Source organism: Cervus elaphus, chromosome 21 (genome assembly GCF_910594005.1).
Source record: "Cervus elaphus chromosome 21, mCerEla1.1, whole genome shotgun sequence".
NCBI lineage: Eukaryota > Metazoa > Chordata > Mammalia > Artiodactyla > Cervidae > Cervus > Cervus elaphus.
Window position 1 is genome coordinate 76,050,871 of NC_057835.1, and position 22,689 is coordinate 76,073,559.

The 22,689-nt window shown below is 35.8% G+C and overlaps 1 protein-coding gene and 1 non-coding gene across 2 annotated transcripts in view; both read right to left on the bottom strand.

Moving 5' to 3' along the window:
* The window catches only part of CNBD1 (cyclic nucleotide binding domain containing 1), a 368,799-nt gene that overhangs the window by 1,992 nt on the left and 344,118 nt on the right, over positions 1-22,689 (bottom strand). Inside the window, exons 10-11 of the mRNA XM_043879351.1 lie at positions 17,982-18,091; positions 15,491-15,641 (exon numbers count right to left, since the gene is read on the bottom strand). Coding sequence (XP_043735286.1) covers positions 15,491-15,641; positions 17,982-18,091 — 261 coding nt within the window. The remainder of the gene's footprint in view (positions 1-15,490; positions 15,642-17,981; positions 18,092-22,689) is intronic.
* On the bottom strand, positions 10,784-10,856 carry TRNAW-CCA. The gene has a single exon. It is a non-coding gene; the product is annotated as a tRNA-Trp (tRNA).

Genomic DNA, 22,689 nt, shown 5'->3' on the forward strand with positions numbered 1-22,689 from the left:
CTCTCAATCGTATTCCATTGATAAATGTCTTTCTTTCTGCAACTACTACACAGTTTTGCAGTAAGTTTTAAAGTTTGGAAGTCTTCCATATTTCTTCTTATCAAGACTATTTTGGCTATTCTGCATCTCTTGTGTTTCTATATGGATTTTAGTAACAGTCTGTCATTTTCTGCCAAAAGAAAAAAAGGAGCAGGCTGGGATTTTGATAGGGATTTTGCCGAATTTGTAAGTTGATTTAGAGTATGCCATCATCATTTTCTACATGGACTTTCTAATGCCCTCACAACTGATCTTTTCACTTCAGTCCTTGCCCTTCAAATATGTTCTCCATATGGAACTAAAGTGATTAAAGAAAAACAAACCTAGATTATGTTCCTCTTCATTTTACAAATCCCCAAAGCCTCACCCAGAGTAAAATCTAAGATCCTTAAGTTTAATGACCCCATATCCGCCTTTCTCCTGCTGCTACTCTGATTTCGTCTCTTACAATTTTCCTACTTAGTCACTCATCTGAACTACCCTGAACTGATCATGAATCATTCTCAGCTGGATCGACTTCAGACTTTTTTACATTCTTTGTTAATTCTGCCCCTATCCTTCCTCCTCCAGACATTCTGCACTTTCCTCAGGTCTCAGGTACAATATCATATTATTAGGGGGTCCTTCTTGATCTTTTTGTCTAAAACAGCATCTCTCCATCTGTCTCTGTCTTCTGATATGCTTTGTTTTCCTTCAGAGCACTCATCACTGCCTGACATGTAATACATGCATGCATTTTTTTTAGTATTTATCTCCCCCAATAAGTAAGTTTCATGTAAACAAAGATTTTGTTTTGTTCATGATTTTATCCCCAGTGCTTAGAAAGGTGTCTTCTACAAAGCAGGCACTCATAAATATTTGTTGAAAGAGGAACAAAATATTTTAAGACTATCTCATGGCTGCAGATGAAATAGCCAATCCTATCAGGATTCTGTTATAGAATGTTATATGCAGATAATACATAATTAAACTTCTCTCTCTTACTGTCAATATTATTATATTATTCAAGCAGTACATCTACTTTAAAACACATGTCAAATGAATTTGAAGAGTATGTGAATGAGCCTTCCTTGTATCTAATTTTCAGCAAGTCAAAAATATTGAGGTCTCATAATCACTATCAGTCTTAGCAAGCAATCAAATTTATATCACTATGTTCTAAAATCAAGAATCATTGGTACCTCATAAACAGGATTCTAGAAGAATACTAAGACTATTAAGAAGCCAAGGAGCGTGAAACTTCTTCACAATTCTGTTTTCACTTTACATGATTTGGATTGTACCACTAGGAAAATTCATTGTCTAACAGAACCTTGCTACAACTGGCTATTTTACCAGTTTCTTCTCTAACATTAGGTTTCACTTGTGACTCACTGGTAAAGAATCTGCCTGCAATTCAGGAGACCTGGGTTCGATCCCTGGGTTGAGAAGATCCCCTGGAGAAGCAAAAAGCTACCCACTCCAGTACTCTGGCCTGGAGAATTCCATAGACTGTATAGTTCTTGGGGTCGCAAAGAGTCGGACACGACTGAGCGACTTTCATTTCCACTCACTTCTCTAACATTGGATAGTGTTTCTTTAAAACCAAGATAATATAATTTGCTACTATTTATTCTCTTGCATGCATTTGGTGCTGTCGATAAAGGTGACATAATTCTCAGTACAGGTCAGTTTTGTACTTGGGAACTGCCACCCAAAAAGAAAGAATTCCTACAGTATAAAAGTTTCAGTGTGCATAAAGGAGGATACATTAATATTATAGTGTGAAAAATAACAGAATTATAAATGCATGAGAAGCAGTATAGGAATCGGGAGTCAGGAAGACCTTATTTTAAATGCTGATTCTTTGTTTTCATAAGTATAGTAATAATGATGAAAAGTTACACATAAAGGAACTTACTTCTTTTTCTCTAAAAGGGAAATAGCAAACAATTTTAGAGCACCTAACAAAGTGCCAGGGATATGGTAGGTGCTTAAAAAATGTGTGGTTCAATTCCTTTGACAGATATCTCAAACGGGCATGACATGAGGTATAAATTCAAGGGTCTAATGAACAGATAGACTGAAACAGCTATCTTTATATGAGGCAGGTGGGATAACCACTGAAATGAACTGCTGAGAATTCCATTATCATTTTTAAAGTAACTGGTATCTTCACAATATAATCACATTAAAAAATGACACATTTTACAAAATTGAATACTAAAATAAATTGAAAAAGTATGAGAATTTTGAAGAGTTCATAAATCGGGAATCAGATAATCTATTCAATATTTATCTTTTTGCCTTTAAAATATTCTTAATAGATTTTTTTTTAAGTTCAAAAGTCAAATATGCTATTCAATCCACATCCTGACAACAGTAGTTGACAACCTGGTGGATACATTTCCACTGTTTTGAGTATACTCCTATAACTGTTTGTGTGCATGTGAAGTCACTGCAATGCTGTTTGACTCTTTGTGACCCCATGGACTGTAGCCCACCAGGCTCCTCTGTCCATGGGCTTCTCCAGGCAAGAATACTGCAGTGGGTTGCCATGCCCTCATCCAGAGGATCTTCCTGACCCAGAGATGAAGGGGATTGTGTCTCTTAAGTTTCCTGAATTGGCAGGCGGGCTCTTTACAACTAGTGCCACCTGGGAAGCCCCGGAACTATTTACATAGGATTTCTATGATTTGCTTAAATTTTATATACACACACACACACACACACACACACACACATACACACACATATATACACACATATATCTCCTGAAGTTTGTTTTGGAAAATTCTTAGTATCAATAAATGATATTACTATAATTCATCATCCAAATCCAAGAAAGGCTATGTTATTAAAACTCACATCTGTACAGTTCAGTTCAGTTGAGATGCTCAGTCATTTGCGACCCCATGGACTGCAGCACTCCAGGCTTCCCTGTCTATCACCAACTCCTGGAGTTTACTTAAACTCATGTCCATCGAGTCGGTGATGCCATCCAGCCATCTCATCCTCTGTCGTCCCCTTCTTCTCCCTCCTTCAATCTTCCCCAGCATCAGGGTCTTTTCCAATGAGTCAGTTCTTTGCATCAGGTGGCCAAAGGATTGGAGTTCAGCTTCAGCATCAGTCCTTATGATGAACACTCAGGACTGATTTCCTTTAGGATGGACTGGTTGGATCTCCTTGCAGTCCAAGGGACTCTCAGGAGTCTTCTCCAACACCACAGCTCAAAAGCATCAATTTTTCGGCGCTCAGCTTTCTTTATAGTCCAACTCACATCCATACATGACCACTGGAAAAACCACAGCCTTGACTAGATGGACCTTTGTTGGCAATCTAATGTCTCTGCTTTTTAATATGCTGTCTAGGTTGGTCATAACTTTCCTTCCAAGGAGCAAGTGTCTTTTAATTTCATGGCCGCAATCACCATCCGCAGTGATTTTGGAGCCCAGAAAAATAGTCAGCCACTGTTTCCACTGTTTTCCCATCTATTTGCCATGAAGTGATGGGACCAGATGCTGTGATCTTAGTTTCCTGAATGTTGAGCTTCAAGCCAACTTTTTCACTCTCTTCTTTCACTTTCATCAAGAGGCTCTTTAGTTCTTCTTCACTTTCTGCCATAAGGGTGGTGTCATCTGCATATCTGAGGTTATTGATATTTCTCCCAGCAATCTTGATTCCAGCTTGTGCTTCTTCTAGTCCAGCATTTCTCACGATGTACTCTGCATATAAATTAAATAAGCAGGGTGACAATATACAGCCTTGACGTACTGCTTTCCTGATTTGCAACCAGTCTGTTCCAGTCCAGCACTAACTGTTGCTTCCTGACCTGCATACAGATTCCTCAAGAGGCAGGTTAGGTGGTCTGGTATTCCCACCTCTTTAAGAATTTTCCAGTTTGTTGTGATCCACACAAAGACTTTGGCATAGCAAATATGTGTGTGTGTGTGTGTATATATATATATATATATATATATATATATATATATATATATAAATTTCTATATTCAAACAAATTCTTACAGTGGGTAGATGGCATTTCTTGCCACCTATGTTTTTGCTCATACCCATGGGAGGTTATATGTCTCACTCCTGATGCTCACTCAGCATTACATGTGCATTACTTTGGCCATGAAAAGTAAATGCAATCTTATTTGTTAACTGAAATTTTAAGTACCGATATATGTTCCAACATGTTTCTGTTTTTCTCTCTAAAATGATATCTTAAATATTGTAGATAATGACTGTTTCACCAGGCTGACCTACAGGTGATCCTATAATATACCTTCGAGGAATGTGGAATTTGAATTGGGAAGCAATCTTGTTAACTATTAGCTTGCTAGACTATGCAAAACTTGATAAGAAAAAAAAAGGAAGGGGGGGGAATCACTTATATATGAAACCTGACAAATACAGCATACTAGTGAATATAACAAAAAAGAAGCAAACTCACAGATATACAAAACAAAGTAGCGGCTACCAGTATTGGGGGAGGGACAATACCGGGATGGGAGACTGGGAGGTATAAATTAGTTGGTATAAGATAGGTTACAAGGGGGCACTGTACAACACGGGGATATAGCCAGTATTTTGTAATAGCTATAAATAAGAGTGCAATCTTTAAACATTGTATATTAAAAAAAAAAACAAAATTCCTTCTATAATTAAAAAACGTGTAGATGAATGAGGCAAAGTGTAAGAGTCTGGGAAAGATTTAAAGACAGGCCACTGCTGGCTTTGAAGATGGAGGAAGAGACTGAAAAAAACCCAGGAATGCAAGAGATCTCTAAATTCTGGACAAGGCAAGAAGACATCTTCCCCTGGGACATTTAGATGGCCTACAGGCCTGCTTACACCATGGTTTTAAACTAGTGTCACCTACATCAGAAGTCTAATATCTGGAGCTGTAAGATAACAAATGTTTCTTGTGAAGACACTAAGTTAGCAGTAATTTGTTCCCCAAACATTATGACTTTGGTACCTGGACATGAGGTGTTGCTACATAAAATACCTAAGAAGTGGAAAGAGAAAGAAAGAGGTACTATTTAAGAAGATTTTATTTTCTACCTCTAACTCTACATATCATCAGGAATTTTAATTTTTATGTTTGCAATAAGATAGAGACAGTATGTTTTTATTTTCTTCCAGACAAAAGCAGCTATTCTAGCAACTTCATTTCTTTCTGTAGTTATTCTATTTTCAACTTCTTATATTTTATTTCATTTTTTTTCTTCTCCTCTTCCCTGAGATAACCAAAGAATCATATGTATCAGCTCAGACTTACATATTTACTAATAGTTTGATGATACAAGCTAGTAGCAAGTACAAGTAGAGCAAAGAGAAATTTGGAACATCAGTGATGGCTCCCAGGGACATTGCATCATCCTTAGACATGAATTTCTAACCTAGAATACCAGAGGAGGTTTCCGTGTAAGATATCTCAGTTACTCCACAGAGCAGGAAGCATTAAGCTTATGAAGAATTTTTAATTTATATCTAGATAAGTGATCTTATTTAATATTTTCTATGAAATTAAACCTCACATATCCTAGGTTTGTTTGCTATAAGCAATCCTAGCCAAAGACTTCTAAGAGCATTCCATTGATAAGGACTCTTTCTACTAAATCACCCACAATGCAGGAGATGTAGGAGATATAGGCTCAAGCCCCGGCTCAGAAAGACCCCTTGAAGAAGAAAACAGCAACCTATTTCAGTATCCTTGCCTGGAAAATCCCATGGACAGAGAGAGGAGTCTGGCAGTCTGCAGTCCATCGGCTTGCAAAGAATCGGATGTGGCTGAGCATGCATGCACTTCCTATTAAATATCAATAGCTTATTTCCTGAGACCTCCAAGGAGAGTAGACTGGGTCAACTGTGTTCTTTCTTTCCCTAAAATTATCTCTCCAATAAAGATACATAAATTACAGGGCAATTATTCTACCTTTTTCCTCCCCAGAGCCCCAGAAAACTATTAAGTCTGTTTGGTTTCTTTAGGGATATCACCCTCTTGATATAATTTAGTCTTAAGTGGATAAATACAATGGCATTTCAGGTCAAGAGATATAATTTCCCATTCAGTTTAGTGCTTGTTACATGAATTTGGTTGTAATTACCTCTAACATGACAACAGTAATTCCTAGCAACTGTTTCAGGTGAATTAAGGAATGGGATTTTTTTAGACACTGTTATCTCTATAGGCATAATTATTTTATTATAGCACAACCATTTCCCCTTATCTGACTCTTATGCAAACCATTCAAAAATATTTGTAAAACTCAAAAAAAAATAAAAAAATTAAAAAATATTTGTAAAACTCTCAGCTGTTCAAGACACAAAACTGTCCTAAAAGAACCCATGCTCTACTCTATGACATAAAGCAAAGCAAGACCCTCTATGACCCACCGCTTAGGGTAATGGAAATAAAAACAAAAATAAACAAGTGGGATCTAATTAAACTTAAAGGCTTTTGTACAGCAAAGGAAACTATAAACAAGGTGAAAGACAACACTCAGAAAGGGAGAAAATAATAGCAGATAATAATAATAGCAAAAACTCACGAAGGATTAATTTTCAAAGCATACCTGCAGTTCATGCAACTCAATACCAGAAAAACAAAGAACCCAATCAAAAAGTGGGCAGAAGACCTAAACAGATATTTCTCCAAAAAAGACATACCAATGGCTAATAAATACATGAAAAGATGCTCAATATTGCTCATTATTAGAGAAATGCAAGTGAAAACTACAGTGAGATATCACTTCACACACATCAGAATGGTCATCATCAAAAAACGTACAAACAATAAATTCTGGAGAGGATGTGGAGAAAAGGGAGCCCTCTCACACTGTTGATGGGAATGTATGTTGATACAGTCACTATGGAAGACAGTATGGAGATTCCATTAAAAACTAGGAATAAGACCAACTCCAATACTTTGGCCACCACATGTGAAGAGTTGACTCATTGGAAAAGACCCTGATGCTGGGAGGGATTGGGGGCAGGAGCAGAAGGGGACGACAGAGGATGAGATGGCTGGATGGCATCACCAACTCGATGGACATGAGTTTGAGTAAACTCCGGGAGTTGGTGATGGACAGGGAGGCCTGGCGTGCTGCGATTCATGGGGTCACAAAGAGTCGGACACGACTGAGTGACTGAACTGAACTGAACTGAACTGAACTGATGACCCAAGAAGCCCTCTACTGGCCATATACCCTGAGAAAACTATAATTGAAAAAGACACATGCACCCTAATATTCATTGCAGCACTATTACAATAGTTAGGACATGGAAGCAACCTAGATGTCCATCGACAGATGAATGGATAAAGAAACTGTGGTACATACGTACAATGGAATATTACTCAGTCATAAAAGGGAAGCATTTGAGTCAGTGCTAATGAGGTAGATGAAGCTAGAGGCTATTATACAGACTGAAGTAAGTCAGAGAAAAACAAATATCATATATTAACAAATATATATGGAATCTAGAAAGATGGTACTGATGGACCTATTTGCAGGGAAGTCATAGAGACACAGACATAGAGAACAGACTTATGGACATGGGGGGGGGTGGTGGTGGGGGAGAAGGCCTGGGTGGGATGAATGGAGAGAATAGCATGGAAACATGCATACTGCCATATGTAAAATAGAGAGCCGTGGAAATTTTCTGTATGATTCAGGGAGCTCAGACTGGGGTTGTGTGACAACCTAGAGGGGTGGAATGAAGTAGGAGGTGGGAGGGAGGTTCAAGAAAGTGAAAGTCAAAGTCGCTCAGTCATGTCTGACTCTGCGACCCCATGGACTCCTCATGGAATTCTCCAGGCCAGAATACTGGAGTGGGTAGCCTTTCCCTTCTCCAGGGGATCTTCCCAACCCAGGGATCAAACCCAGGTCTCCCACATTGTAGGTGGATTCTTTACCAGCTGAGCCACAAGGGAAGCCCAAGAATACTGGAGTGGGTAGCCTATCCCTTCTCCAGGGGATCTTCCCAACCCAGGGATCAAACCCAGTTCTCCCACATTGTAGGTGGATTCTTTACCAGCTGAGCCACAAGGGAAGCCCAAGAATACTGGAGTGGGTAGCCTATCCCTTCTCCAGGGGATCTTCCCGACCTAAGAATCAAACTGGGGTCTCCTGCATTGTAGGTGGATTCTTTACCGAGCTATCAGGGAAGCCTGAGGTTTAAGAGGGAGAAGGCCTATGTACACCTAAGGCTGATTCATGTTGACGCATGAAAGAAACCAACAAAATATTGTAAAGTAATTGTCCTTCAACTAAAAGTAAATAAATTAAAAAAAGAGAGATACGTTCTTCTGTCATGATTAATTCTCCTACATTGTACACAATTATTAACTGTTTCCTGCTTTCTAAATATTGTCCCATCCACCAACTTTACTAGACACTTTCATGCTTATATCTGATTTCTTCATTTCTTATGATGCACAATAACTTAGAGTTCAAAGCAACACATTGGCACCTGCATCATTAATCTAAACCCTGACTGCATCTTTGCTTCTTATTTCACACCCGTATATACAAACCAGTGCTCTCCGAAGAAAGCTATTTACTCCCTGGATTCCTACACCAATTCATACAATATGGTATGGAAAGAAAATATTAGAATTTCTTTTTACTTCAATCTCATACTTTAAAACTCTCTCTTTTGTGTCTTATCATGATCATGATACAATAACATATACTTTATATACAATTAAGTATACATTTGTTGAAGTACAACTTCAAAAAATATTGCACTGAGTAAACTGTGCTATCAAAAGAGTTGCATCAAATTATTCCTATTAAAAATATATATATGAAGAATCAGAAGATTCTTCTCCTGGAACATGTTTTTGTTTTTTTTTCTTTGCCTAAAACATCTCAAGAATTATAAAATATATTTTAACTATTATTTTATTTTGAATAAATTATCCTAAAGAGACAACAATGAGTATTTCCTTAAAAGTTATAGGTAATTTGTATATCAATGTTTCATTGATTTTCCGTTTTAGAGCTCTACAACTTTTTAATGTATCTATATATTAAAGCCACTTCTCTAAAGAAATAAATGTTACATTACTACAAAATGTTTTACATATTTATATATAATTTAAAAAAAACTTTACTTCCATAAATAGTACTTTAGTATAACACGTATTTTTGTATTACATTCTAAGTAGAATGGTTCTACTTCCCAGGACTATTCACACATAAATTAAATTAATAAATAGCAATGCTTAGTATTATATAATTGTGAGCCTTGAAAGCTGGTGTCCAAGATGTGCTCTGACACATTAGACAAACGTCCTCAGTTATATATTTCACTTTTTGTAAGTTTCCAATTTCTCCTGTATAAAATGAGAAGCATAGTTAAGAGCATGGGCTTTGTACAGAACTGGGCCTGAATTCTGGCTCCATCACTACAAATTCCCGTTTATTTGTGCAAGTGTCTTCTGCTTTATAAGCATTAGTTTCCTCTTTTGTAAAATTTGTTTAATAAGCTTAACTCAAAGGATTGTCATTAGATTTAACGAAATAACACAAATAAAGCAATTTAATTCAGTAAAGAATCACTAATGTTAGCTCTTTTGATTACCCAATATTCAGATTTCTAGTAAAATTTCCAAATGTGACTATGCAAGTCTGAATGTGTATCTGATGCTTTTCTAAGTGCTTTCAGCTGGGTCAGGATATTTCAAGAAAGTAATTATTGTTATACCAAGTTTTACCATTAAAACATTGGAATCTAGGGGTTAGGGTAGTTTCTTACAACCACAATTCACAGAAGATGATGTGTTTAGTCCTTCAGTCATGTCCAACTTTTTATGATCCCGTGGGCCCCATGGACTATAGCCCACCAGGCTCCTCTATCCATGGGATTCTCCAGCAGGAATATTGGAGTGGGTAGCCTTTCCTTTCTCCAGGGGATCTTCCCAACCCAGTGGTCAAACCCAGGTCTCTCTCATTGCAGGCAGATTCTTTACCCTTTGAGCCACCAGCGAAGCCCCACAGAAGATGACAGAATTTACATTAGCACACTGAACTTTTATCTGAAACACTCATGATATTCTCACCATAGCATACTGTCTACATCAAAGGAGAAAACTAATGAAGCGGTTTGCATATAGGTAATTATGCCCCCAGCAATGTGGGAGCAGTGTTCTAATGTGCTCTTCATGATTACGGTATGACTTCCATGATTATGTTATATTATAAATCAGAGACATTTCACAGAAAAATGTAAGACTACTAACAAGTTGACCTTCTTCTAGAGAGCTTACCTGGATGAACCTAGCAAGATCACCCACAGAATGAGCAGTTGGTAGAGAAAAGAAATTTGAATGACTCAGTGTGAGAGATTGGATGGGAGTTTTTCATCGCTGAGGTGGAGAGGCCTTGTGAATGGGGCAGCCTCCGGTGGCTGAGGATTCCCCAGCTGACAAGCAGCAAGAAAACAAGGAAGAAGGATGTAGCAAGCCCATCAACACTGCATCGAATTTGGATACGTGCTTCTTATCAAGTTAGATGCATTAAGGCCTCAGTTGAGAATATTTGGAAACTAAAAATAAATTTTAGCCTGTTTTATGACTTAGGAGTATTCATAAAATCATTAGAGCTGTTTTTAAAGTGAAAGTGAAGTCGCTCAGTCATGTCCAACTCTTTTGTGGGTAACCCCATGGACTGTGGCCCACCAGGCTCCTCTGTCCATGGGATTTTCCAGGCTAGAGTACTGGAGTGGGTTGCCTTTTCCTTCTCCAGGAGATCTTCCCAACCCAGGGATCGAACCTGGGTCTCCTGCCTTGGAGGCAGACGCTTTACCATCTGAGCCACAGGGGAAGTCCAAGGGCAGGAGAAAAACTCCTCTCACTGAAAAATTATCAAAGAATGTGGAAGACATTGCATAGTTGCTTTGTGAATGCAAAGTTGAACTTGTTCAATAAACCAGTTATTTCTTTTGTGTATACAGTAGTTTGTGATTATATTTTAATAGAAGTACCCTAAAACCCAGAGTAACATTTTAACTTTTTATGCAAGGAGAATGCAAAATGGTTATAGTTAAATTTTTAAACTAATGTGCCCAAATTGTGAAAGATCACTTTCGCTAATAGCAAATAATCCTACTTACAAGTATACCTTCTTGCTGAGAGACATGGCAGAAAAATGCAAACACAGACCCTTTGAATCACTGACTACATAACTCATCAAGGATCACATCTGTGGTAGAATAGCATTTAGTGGAACAACAAGTAGCTTCATGTGTAGTACAGAGTAGAGCGTCAGCAAGATTAAAATTGAGAACAGAGTATTATAGATCTTTCTGCTTCTTTTGTTATAATAGACTTGTCAACTCTGTCATCCCCAAAGGCATAAACTGAAATGGTTTGATATTTTCTTTATGAAACAAATTATTGAAAAATACCCAAGCAAAACATTGACTTCTTTATGCAAAATAAACAAAAACTTAATGAAATTTATCAGTAGCTAATACAATATAAATAATTAAAATTCCAAGGTCAACCTTGTTTTCTGATTAATGTTATCATTTATTAATATATATAATGTATAAGATCTGTGATATTTCATAAAATAAACTTAATTTCCCAACTATGAACTACTTCTACATGTCTGCAAAATGTTTAAAATATTTGACTGGTTTTTATCATTGACAATATATTTTTCTTCAATATGTTTATGAAATTCCTAAAGAAATTTTACTCAACTAGTTTCTGAGAAAGAGTTACATGAAATATATTGCTTTTACACAAAACTTTGTCCAAAATAAAACAAAAATCAACCTCAAATTAATTTACATTTCTTCACTGACATTATTGGTAATGAGTAAAAAGAATTTCAAGACAAAAATTATTGTGTCATACCTTATTTTCAACTGGGAAATGTCTATTTATACAACAATTTTCTCATCAAACAGAAACAAGAAACAAAGAGGACAGGAAAGCATAGTTACTGCAGCAAATCATTCAAGTCTAAGCTCTTCTGGTTAACTTTGTTACCAAGGAGACACCTGGTTACAACTTGTCTCAGCAGAGAGGAGAAATTCCAAGGGTGTTGGGATGGAGATCTTTTCAATAAGAATACATTCATTGCTTCTAAAACATCTAAAAGATCTATCTATGGTAAAAGAAAAAATCTGGTTTCCCAGGTTTTTGATTAAAATAATTATTATCAGAGATAAAAGTCTTTTAATATTCTTCCTGTTAAAAAAACAAACAAAAACATTCAGATAGTGTGTACTGATGACATCTTGAAATTGGAATTTTCCTTTTAGAAAAGCCCATTTAAATCCATAGCTGTCTCTTAGTTTTTCAGTTATTTATGGTTGATTGAAATTTAATTAATAACAGTGGCAATCCATTTTTATATGAAAGCAATTATTTCTCATTACAAAAGTAGTACAGTTGTTTTAATGGTATGATGAGAATTTCAGATATCAATAAAATTAAGGTAGCTGGTATGTATAATTTTAATCTAAATGACTTGAGATATAAATTCTACATCTGGGCAAAGATATATTACCTTAATAAAAATAGTAATCAGATAAGCTAAATTCCCAGTGTCATTATTTAAGAAAATATATACTTATATTGCTTAAATTAATAATCTTGTTCTCAGTTTTTTTAGATGCTTAAGGTAACATCTGAGAAGAATGTACATAGATTATAAAACAAGTTATCTGCTATTTTCCAAAAGTTAACAATTTAAATGAAAAAAAAAATCATACTTTAAGTCCGTTTAAATAATGTCCAATTAATTACTGAACTTTTTCCTCTATGATTATATACAGTTATATATATAATTCTCCAGATATAATATTTAGCATTTATGCACTCTTCTATGTTTCCTGAATTCTGTTCTACTTATCCCAGGTAAAAATACAGTGACTGCACTGCTTCCTTTAGGTATTTACTAAATATCATTAATAAACTGGATCATTTAAGTAATATTGGTTCTTTAACATAATTTATGTGGGAGCAAATATATACCTGAGATTGGTTCTTTAACATAATTTATATGGGAGCAAATATATATCTGAGAAAATGTTTTCTTCTCATATGTGGATTATGTTGCAATCTATCAAAGATTGTTAAATACAGTAAATTTGGAGAGGAATTGTAAAATGCATTACTGGAAAACTAAATGTTTAATTAGACACACAACACGTCAATAGGTTTATAACATCAGTTCCACATGAACAAATATATGGAATTTAAAAATATGAACAACACTCACAAAAACACAAATAAAACTTAAACCATGACATCTATTTGAACTTTAGTTTGCCAAATGACAAAGATGATTCTGATACATGCTTGAAAGAAGGACTTTCATGTGTGACATGTTGCTTTATGCAAAAGAGCCCAAAGTGTATTTACCTTGCATCAGTTAACATAATTAGTACATGAAAAGAAAAATCTAGCCTATGTCAAGTGAGATTATTGTAAATATAATTAGTAGCTAGTACATATTCTTAAGTGACATGTACCTTGAGAGGTTCGGTAGCTGAATGTCATAGAAGGAAAGAATTAATCAATGCAATTTCAAACGGATACCTACTAAAAGTGGACACATGACTTTGAAGCTAAACAAAATCAGAGTTAAAAAGGTAGAGGATACATATTCTCTAAGAAACATTAAAAAAAAAAAGCCTTGAAACTCAGAAAAGAGAATTAGACAAATCATATATAAATAATAGAAAAAATTTCTAATTGAGCTTATTTAAAGTAAATATCTCACCTTTGTTAATTTCTATAAGTTTCTAGATCTTTTAATCAATGTTATCATTTATATTTCAAATTCAAGTGTGTATCCTATTTGAATATTTATAGTATTCAGAGGGTCAATCACACATGACTGGATGATTATTCTTCCAATACCTCTAGAGCTCTAAAATTTCAGCATCACTAGTTATTAGAGAAATATAAACTACAGTAATATATCACCTCACAAGGTCAGAAAGGCCATCATCAAAAAAATGTATAAACAATAAAATCTGGAGAGTGTGTAGAGAAAAGGGAAACTTCCCACACTGTTGGTGGGAGTGGATAGCCATTAAGGAGAAAAATATAGAGTGTTCTCTAAAAAACTAAAAATAAAATTACTACATGACCCAGCAATCCCACTGCTAGGGATATAGCCAGAGAAAACCATAATTCAGAAGTATATATACACCCCAATGTTCACTGAAGCACTACTTATAAGAGCCAGATCATGGAAGCAACCTAAAAGTCCATTGGAAGAGGAATGGGTAAAGAAGGTGTGGCACGTATATACAATGGAATATTGCTCAGCCAAAAAAAAGAACAAAATTCTGCCCTTTACAGCAACATGGATGCACTTAAGATATTGTCACACTGATTGAAGCAAATCAGACAAAGAAAGATAAATGTCACATGATATTACTTAAACGTGGAATCTAAGTAAAAGTGGTTTAAATAAACTTATTTACAAAACAGAAGTATGGTCACAAATGTAGAAAGCTTTTGGTTACCAGGGAATAAAGAGGGATAAACTGGGAGACTGGGGTTGACATCTGCACTTTGGTATGTAGTAATAAAATGGACAAATAATAAGAAACTGTTGTATAGCACAGGGAACTAGATTCAATAATCTGTAACGGGCTATACGGGAAAAGAATCTAAAAAGGAAAAAAAAAGTGGATGTATGTATATGGGTAACTGATTCACTTTGCTTTGTTGTGCACCTGAAACAAGCACAACATTGTAAATCAGCTATATGCCAATAAAAATATTAAAAAATTAAATTTAAAAGCTTAAATACTGCAAGCCATGGATTTCCATATGTATTTGATTTAGATTATATATTGGAGGATAGTACAAAATTGACATGAATAAGAAACAAAGAAGTGATGGTTTAAAAAAATCTAGAAAGGGAGGAAATGTTATTAATGATAGCGGGAATTAACAAAGAGACTTTAGTAATTTACAATCCAAGTCTTTTAAAATACTGCTGCTGCTGCTGCTGCTAAATTGCTTCAGTCAAGTCCGACTCTGTGCGACCCCATAGATCTCCCCCGTCCCTGGGATTCTCCAGGCAAGAACACTGGAGTGGGCTGCCATTTCCTTCTCCAGTGCATGAAAGTGACAAATGAAAGTGAAGTCGCTCCGTCGTGTCCAACTAGTAGCGACCCCATGGACTGCAGCCCACCAGGCTCCTCCATCCATGGGATTTTCTAGGCAAGAGTACTGGAGTGGAGTGCTATTGCCTTCTCCTTAAAATATTGCTAATATATTGTAAAAGTAGCAGAATTAATTCAGATAAACTATGAAGTTATAAATGGGATTATATATAAGTATGTTTTCTCTGTAAATAACACACAAACACCCACACTGACCTGAGTATCTTAATTTGTCTGTGAAATACAACTACTCTTATCAAAAACTTATCAAATAAAATGGCAGAATAGTTAAAATAAAAGGCATTTATGTATTTACCATGTAGGTCCTTATCTTCAATAATTGCCATCTCAACATCTTTTCCAGTAACTATTGTGCATGTGAAAGGAACTTGAAGAAGAACACTTATCTCACCAAAAGACTCCTTCTCATTAAGTCTACCCATATAAACAAGTTTCTTAATTTTTTTCTGTAATAGATACAGATAATGTTTAATGAAATCACTTTCATGTAATGGATAAACATTATTACTACTAGAAATGTACTGTTCATATATCATTTGGGTATATGGTATTTAAAATAAATTAGCATTTTCATGCAAATCAAGAGGACACTTATTTATAAATATACTTAAATTTTATTAGAAAAATAGTAGATTGATAAGAGAACTTCAGCATATCTAAAATAATTGAAAGCACTGTAGTTTAGTGATCTACAAATTAAGTGTTTTAATCCATCAAGATGTTTATGAAACCTTGAACTTATTCCATTTTTCAACATTGTAGGATACCATTTAGCAATCATAACTTAGTATACTTAGTTTGTATGAGGTAACGCTTTGAGACCCCATGGACTGCAGTATGCCAGGCTTAATATATGTCAAAAACCATCATAATATTGTAAAGTAATTATCCTCTAATTTAAAAAAAGCTAAAATATAAAAAAAAAGATTATTTCAATTCATTCTATCTGCTGATCATCAGTTCAGTTCAGTTCAATCACTCAGTCGTGTCCAACTCTTTGCAACCCCGTGAACTGCAGCAGGCCAGCCTTCCCTGTCCATCACCAACTCCAGGAGCTTCCTCAAACTCATGTCCATTGAGTCGGTGATGCCATCCAACCATCTCATCCTCTGCTGTCCCCTTATCCTCCCGCCTTCAATCTTTCCCAGCATCAGGGTCTCTTCAAATCAGTCAGTTCTTCGAATCAAAGTATTAGAGTGTCAGCTTCAACATCAGTCCTTCCGATGAATATTCAAGACCGATTTCCTTCAGCATGGACTGGTTGGACCTCCTTGCAGTCCAAGGGACGCTCAAGAGTCTTCTCCAACACCACAGTTCAAAAGCATCAATTCTTTGGCTCTCAGCTTTCTTTACGGTCCAACTCTCACGTCTATACATGACTACTGGAAAAAACATAGCTTTGACTAGACAGACCTTTGTTGGCAAAGTAATGTCTCTGCTTTTTAATATGCTGTCTAGGTTGGTCATAGATTTTCTTCCAAGGAGCAAGTGTCTTTTTTTTATTTTCATGGCTTCAGTCACCATCTGCAGTAATTTTGGGTCCCAAGAAAATAAAGTCTGTCACTGTTTCCATTGTTTGCCCATCAATTTGCCATGAAGTGATGGGACCAGATGCCATGATCTTCTTTTTTGAATGTTCAGTCTTAAGCCAGGTTTTTCACTCTCCTCTTTCACCTTCATCAAGTTCTTTAATTCCTTTTTTGCTTTCTGACATAAGGGTGGTGTCATCTGCATATCTGAGGTTATTGATATTTCTCCCAGCAATCTTGACTCCAGATTTGTTTCACCCCAGCATTTCACATGATGTACTCTGAATATAAGTTAAATAAGCAGGGTGACAATATACACCTTGATGTACTTGATGTACTCCTTTTTCAGTTTTGAACCAGTCTATTGTTCCATGTCCAGTTCTAACTGTTGCTTCTTGATCTACATACAGGTTTCTCAGGATGCCAGTAAGGTGGTCTGGTATTCCCATCTCTTTAAGAATTTTGCACAGTTTATTGTGATCGACACAGTCAAAAGCTTTAGCATAGTCAATGAAGCAGATGTAGATGATTTTTCTGTATTTCCCTTGTTTTTGCTATGATCCAATGGATGTTGGCAGTTTGATCTCTGATTCCTCTTCCTTTTCTAAATCCACTTTGAACTAGAACTTGTCTATTCTAGAACTTCATAAAACTGAAATCATACAGAATGCATTCCTCTGAGTTTCACTTTTTTGCCCAACCTAATGCTTCCAGATTCATCCATATTCTTGTGTGCATGAGAGATTCTTTTTGTTGAGGCATGATATTCCAATGAAGGAATATACCACAATGTTTCTATTCATTTAACTGTCAATGGACATTTAGATTATTACTTATTTTTTGACATATGAAGATTCACGTAAGTCTTTTGGTAAATGTATATCTTATTTCTCTTGAGTAAATATTTAGAGTGGAATTTCTGGGTCATATGTCAAGTATAGTTTAACCAATCTGATATGCTTATAAAAGTACTTTGTTGTGGTTTTAATTTGCATTTCTTTGATAATGTCAAGCATCTTTTAGGTCATTTCTAAGTCTTACAACTCAACATATCTTACAACTTATTTTGCATATTATAGCTCAGTAACAAGAATAAAATAAATGCAATGAAAATTAGTTTAAAGAAAATTGAACAGCTGTTTCACAAAACAAGACAGATAATAAATGACCAATAAACATAAGAAAAACATGTTCAATATCTCCTATTTATTAAAGTAGATTAATCAATTAAAAAGAATACATAAGTTTAAAACTTACCACTTTTCTTGATTGTGGTTTTGAAAGTCCTATGATATTTCTATAAATCTTACAATATCCAGAATTAATATAAGCCACAAAAGAAATTATATTTCCACTTTCCACGATCACTGAAAACAAGAGATAATTCACCATTTCACATAATTTTCTAGAAGATATTATTTTAGTTACTAGGACAATAAAAGTTGGCATGTTTAATTCAACAACTATTAATAGTAAACTTCTTAATGAATGACAGTATACAGGCAATGCTTGTTATATGAAAAATTTATGTCGGATATTTATACCAGCACCTAAAATAGAAATAAACATTGACAAGAATTTGGAATGGTGTGCTAGTAAACTGTGTGGTGGAGGAGAGGAAGAGGAGTTTGGGGCAAGCCCCAAATTGTATCATTTGATGGTGCAGATATTGATGCCATGACTTGTTTCAAACTGCCAGTGATTTAACAACTGTCTCAAAAAAACAGAAAAATCTCTGAATATTTAACATGTAGAGCTTCAGAGTTCAAAGTGTATAATGAAAAAGGAAGTAAAAGGTTATTTGTTAGAAGTCATTTATTTTGCTTAAATAAAAATTTATGTAACTCTTCTACTGTTTTATACATTGTCTCTTAAATAACATTATAAAGTTATCTTCAAACATCAAAGCATAATATAGCTATGCTACTGCTGCTGCTAAGTCACTTCAGTCATGTCTGACTCTGTGTGACCCCATAGACGGCAGCCCACCAGGCTCCCCCGTCCCTGGGATTCTCCGGGCAAGAACACTGGAGTGGGTTGCCATTTCCTTCTCCAGTGCATGAAAGTGAAAAGGGAAAGTGAAGTCGCCCAGTCGTGTCCCACTAGTAGCGACCCCATGGACCGCAGCCCAACAGGCTCCTCTGTCCGTGGGATTTTCCAGGCAAGAGTGGGGTGCCATATGGGCTTATATGTAAACTGTATAGACATGGGAATGTTTTCACAGACACAACAATTTAAAAACGTGAAGAGTAGCCTTTTGCCAAAATATGATATGATAGCAGACATTGTTCTACTTCTTTTAATCAATCAATAGGACATAAAGAAAAGGATAGAGTCTTCTGGCAATGTAATAGGTAAGAGAAGGATACACTTAAACAGATACTAAAGAAGCACACTATTCTTAACTTTCTGAGCAGCACTATTGTAAATCTTTTCTTGAAAGTCAAGCCTTATATACAATATAGAGCAGCATGCATAATATCAAAGCAAATAGAGATCAATTTGTCTTTGTATTAAAGGCAAGGCAACAACAGAAAAGCTGAACCACTGCACTAAAACCTATGAGGCAACCTCCCTCCTTAGAGGGAGCAGTTGCTTCCTGAGTAATTGTTAATAGTCTCTATTCTAATCATAGAAAATGTTTATCTTAATGAAGACAACACAGCAAAACCCTTTTCATCTAAGTAAGCAGGCCGAATTTAATGACATTACAAAAAAGTATATCTCATTACACTTAAATAAGAAATTTTAGATCCTTTTTGACTAGGAAAAGAATTGCACCTAATGCCTGTAGAGAGTTAACACCTCTCTCGTGTTTCCTAGTTTTAACTGTTCAGCCTATGATCCTGCTTCCCATTGCAAAGATCTTATGTCAGTGATGTCAAGATAAATGTCGTCAGGTCCATACCTTTTCCTCTTGAGTTACACAGAAAATGATGAACAACAGAGAAAGATCCAAAGGATTATAAGACAATTTTAAGTGGAAATATTTAGTCATGGACTACATAGGATAAATTTTATTCATTGTTATTTAAAGGTAATAGTCAAGAAATAAAGCTTATTTGTATTTCAAACTTAGGCTTTAAAGAGCCTCATCAAAACTCACACTCATACTCTAAAACCTGAAGTTTTAGATCATTATGAAAACAGCAAACCTGATTTTATCTTAAAGGTAAATAAGAAAGGGAAGAAAAGCAAAAGGGTTCATAGAAAGTGAGCAACAAAAAAAAGATCCACAAAAAAAAAAAAAAAAAGAAAGTGAGCAACAGATATCGTTCTTTTCCTTCTTGTTGTTTATTATATACCAAGAAATAGTAAAAAAAGAAAAAACTAATAAAATAATTTTATTCCAATTTTCAGGTCAGTTAGAAGTCATGATAAGAAAGATAATTCCCAACTGGCTATTAGAATCAGCACTGGAACAGTTAAGGTCTCAGTTTAAATGGGAACTAGTGATTAGAAAGATTGTTAAAGGACACCTTCTTAATTAAGATAAGCTCAAGCCATTAGCCTAACAGACCAAACACAGTTTTGTATCAGAGTATCAGTAAGACTGATGCACCTCTAAGAGCAGAACACACATTAGCTTAATGGATACCAGTTCCTGTAAAACTAGATTACTAGGAAAAGAACAATATTAATGAAACAAATGCTAGCAAGTGCTACTTTTGAACTTAACTTTCAATTTGGGGAAATATTTTTGAACTTGTTTTCCTTATGAATATATTTTTTGCTGTTGCAATGTTGCTAAGAAAAATCTTGGTTAGAAACGACTTTGTATTTACAAATGCTGAGTATTTCTGTAAGGGTCCATACTAATGAAACTTTCAGTTCAGTTCAGTTCAGTTGCTCAGTCGTGTCTGACTCTTTGTGACCCCATGAATCCCAGCACACCAGGCCTCCCTGTCCATCACCGACTCCCAGAGTTTAATCAAACGCATGTCCATCGAGTCGGTGATGCCATCCAGCCATCTCATCCTCTGTCGTCCCCTTCCCCTGCCCCCAATCCCTCCCAGCATCAGGGTCTTTTCAAATGAGTCACCTTGTCCCGTCAGGTGGCCAAAGTATTGGAGTTTCAGCTTCAGCATCAGTCCTTCCAATGAACACCCAGGACCGATCTCCTTTAGGATGGACTGGTTGGATCTCCTTGCAGTCCAAGGGACTCTCAAGAGTCTTCTCCAACACCACAGTTCAAAAGCATCAATTCTTCGGCACTCAGCTTTCTTCACAGTCCAACTCTCACATCCATACATGACCACTGGAAAAACCATAGCCTTGACTAGATGGAACTTTGTTGGCAAAGTAATGTCTCTGCTTTTTATTTATTTTTTAATTTTTTAAATTTATTTTTATTAGTTGGAGGCTAATTACTTTACAATATTATAGTGGTTTTTGCCATACATTGACATGTATCAGCCATGGATTTACATGTGTTCCCCATCCTGATTCCCCTCCCACCTCCCTCTCCATCCCATCCCTCTGGGTCTTCCCAGTGCGTGATAAAAATAACCCTATATGCAGGACAGAAAAAGAGACGCAGATGTATAGAACAGACTTTTGGACTCTGTGGGAGAAGGCGAGGGTGGGATGATCTGAGAGAATAGCATTGAAACATGTATATTATCAAGTGTGAAACAGATCACCATCCCAGGTTGGATGCATGTCTCTGCTTTTTAATATACTATCTAGGTTGGTCATAACTTTCCTTCCAAGGAGTAAGCATCTTTTAATTTCATGGCTGCAGTCACCATTTGCAGTCATTTTGGAGCCCCCAAAAATAAAGTCTGAGACTGTTTCCACTGTTTCCCCATCTATTTCCCATGAAGTGATGGGACCAGATGCCATGATCTTAGTTTTCTGAATGTTGAGCTTTAAGCCAACTTTTTCACTCTCCTCTTTCACTTTTATCAAAAGGCTTTTTAGTTTCTCTTCACTTTCTGCTATAAGGGTGGTGTCATCTGCATATCTTTAACCAATGTTAAACACTACCTCTTTATTATTTGAAAATCTATATTTATATTCATTTAAGAATATTTATAGCTAAGTGGAAGCAAATATTGAAATAGAAATATGTATCAGAAATATTGATCGCTGACTAATTTCCTAGTATACTACACCTGCTGAATTCATGGCAGGTTAAAATAGGTCATTATTCTAAAGTATGAGCACTATATGTAAAATTCTCTCATGCAAGTTAAGTACTTGTCACTTTACATAGAAATAAAAATAAGTGAGCATTTCTCTAATCTCACAAGTATGAGATTTGGGGGGAAAATTATTATTATTTTGAAAAAATTATTGAAATTATTGAATTTATAAAAAATTATTGAAATTATTGAAAATATAAATTGAAAAAATTATTATCAATCTATTATTGATAGAGGAAATCCAGAGAAATATGGGTGGAAGAAATTTAAATTTTGAATATGCCTCAGAAGCTATTCCAAGAAAAGAATTCATGGGCTTAGTCACTCAGTTGTGTCCAACTCTTTGCAACCCCAGGGACTGTAGCCTGTCAGGCTCCTCTGTCCATGGGGATTCTCCAGGCAAGAATACTGGAGTGGGTTGCCATGACCTCCTCCAGAGGATCTTTCCAACCTAGGGGTCAAACCTGCATTTTTTCAGGCAGATTCTTTACCATCTGAGCCACTAGGGAAGCCTCTCCAAGAAAATTAACTAATACAATACATTTATAGAATCATTTCACAGAAAGTAACAGAATATGATTGGTTGCTCATTAAAAATTAAGACAGATGAAGAAGGTCCAGACCTGATGTTGGATTCCCCGAACCCTCTCTCTTCCACATTCTTGCTCCTTTTTCCCTTTTCCTCCCATTCCACACTCCAAGGTAGGACAAATATTGGTAGTTGGAACTTTTTACTGATGCGGAAGCTTAAACTCCAATACTTTGGCCACCTGATGTGAAGAACTGACTCATTGGAAAAAACCCTGATGCTGGGAAAG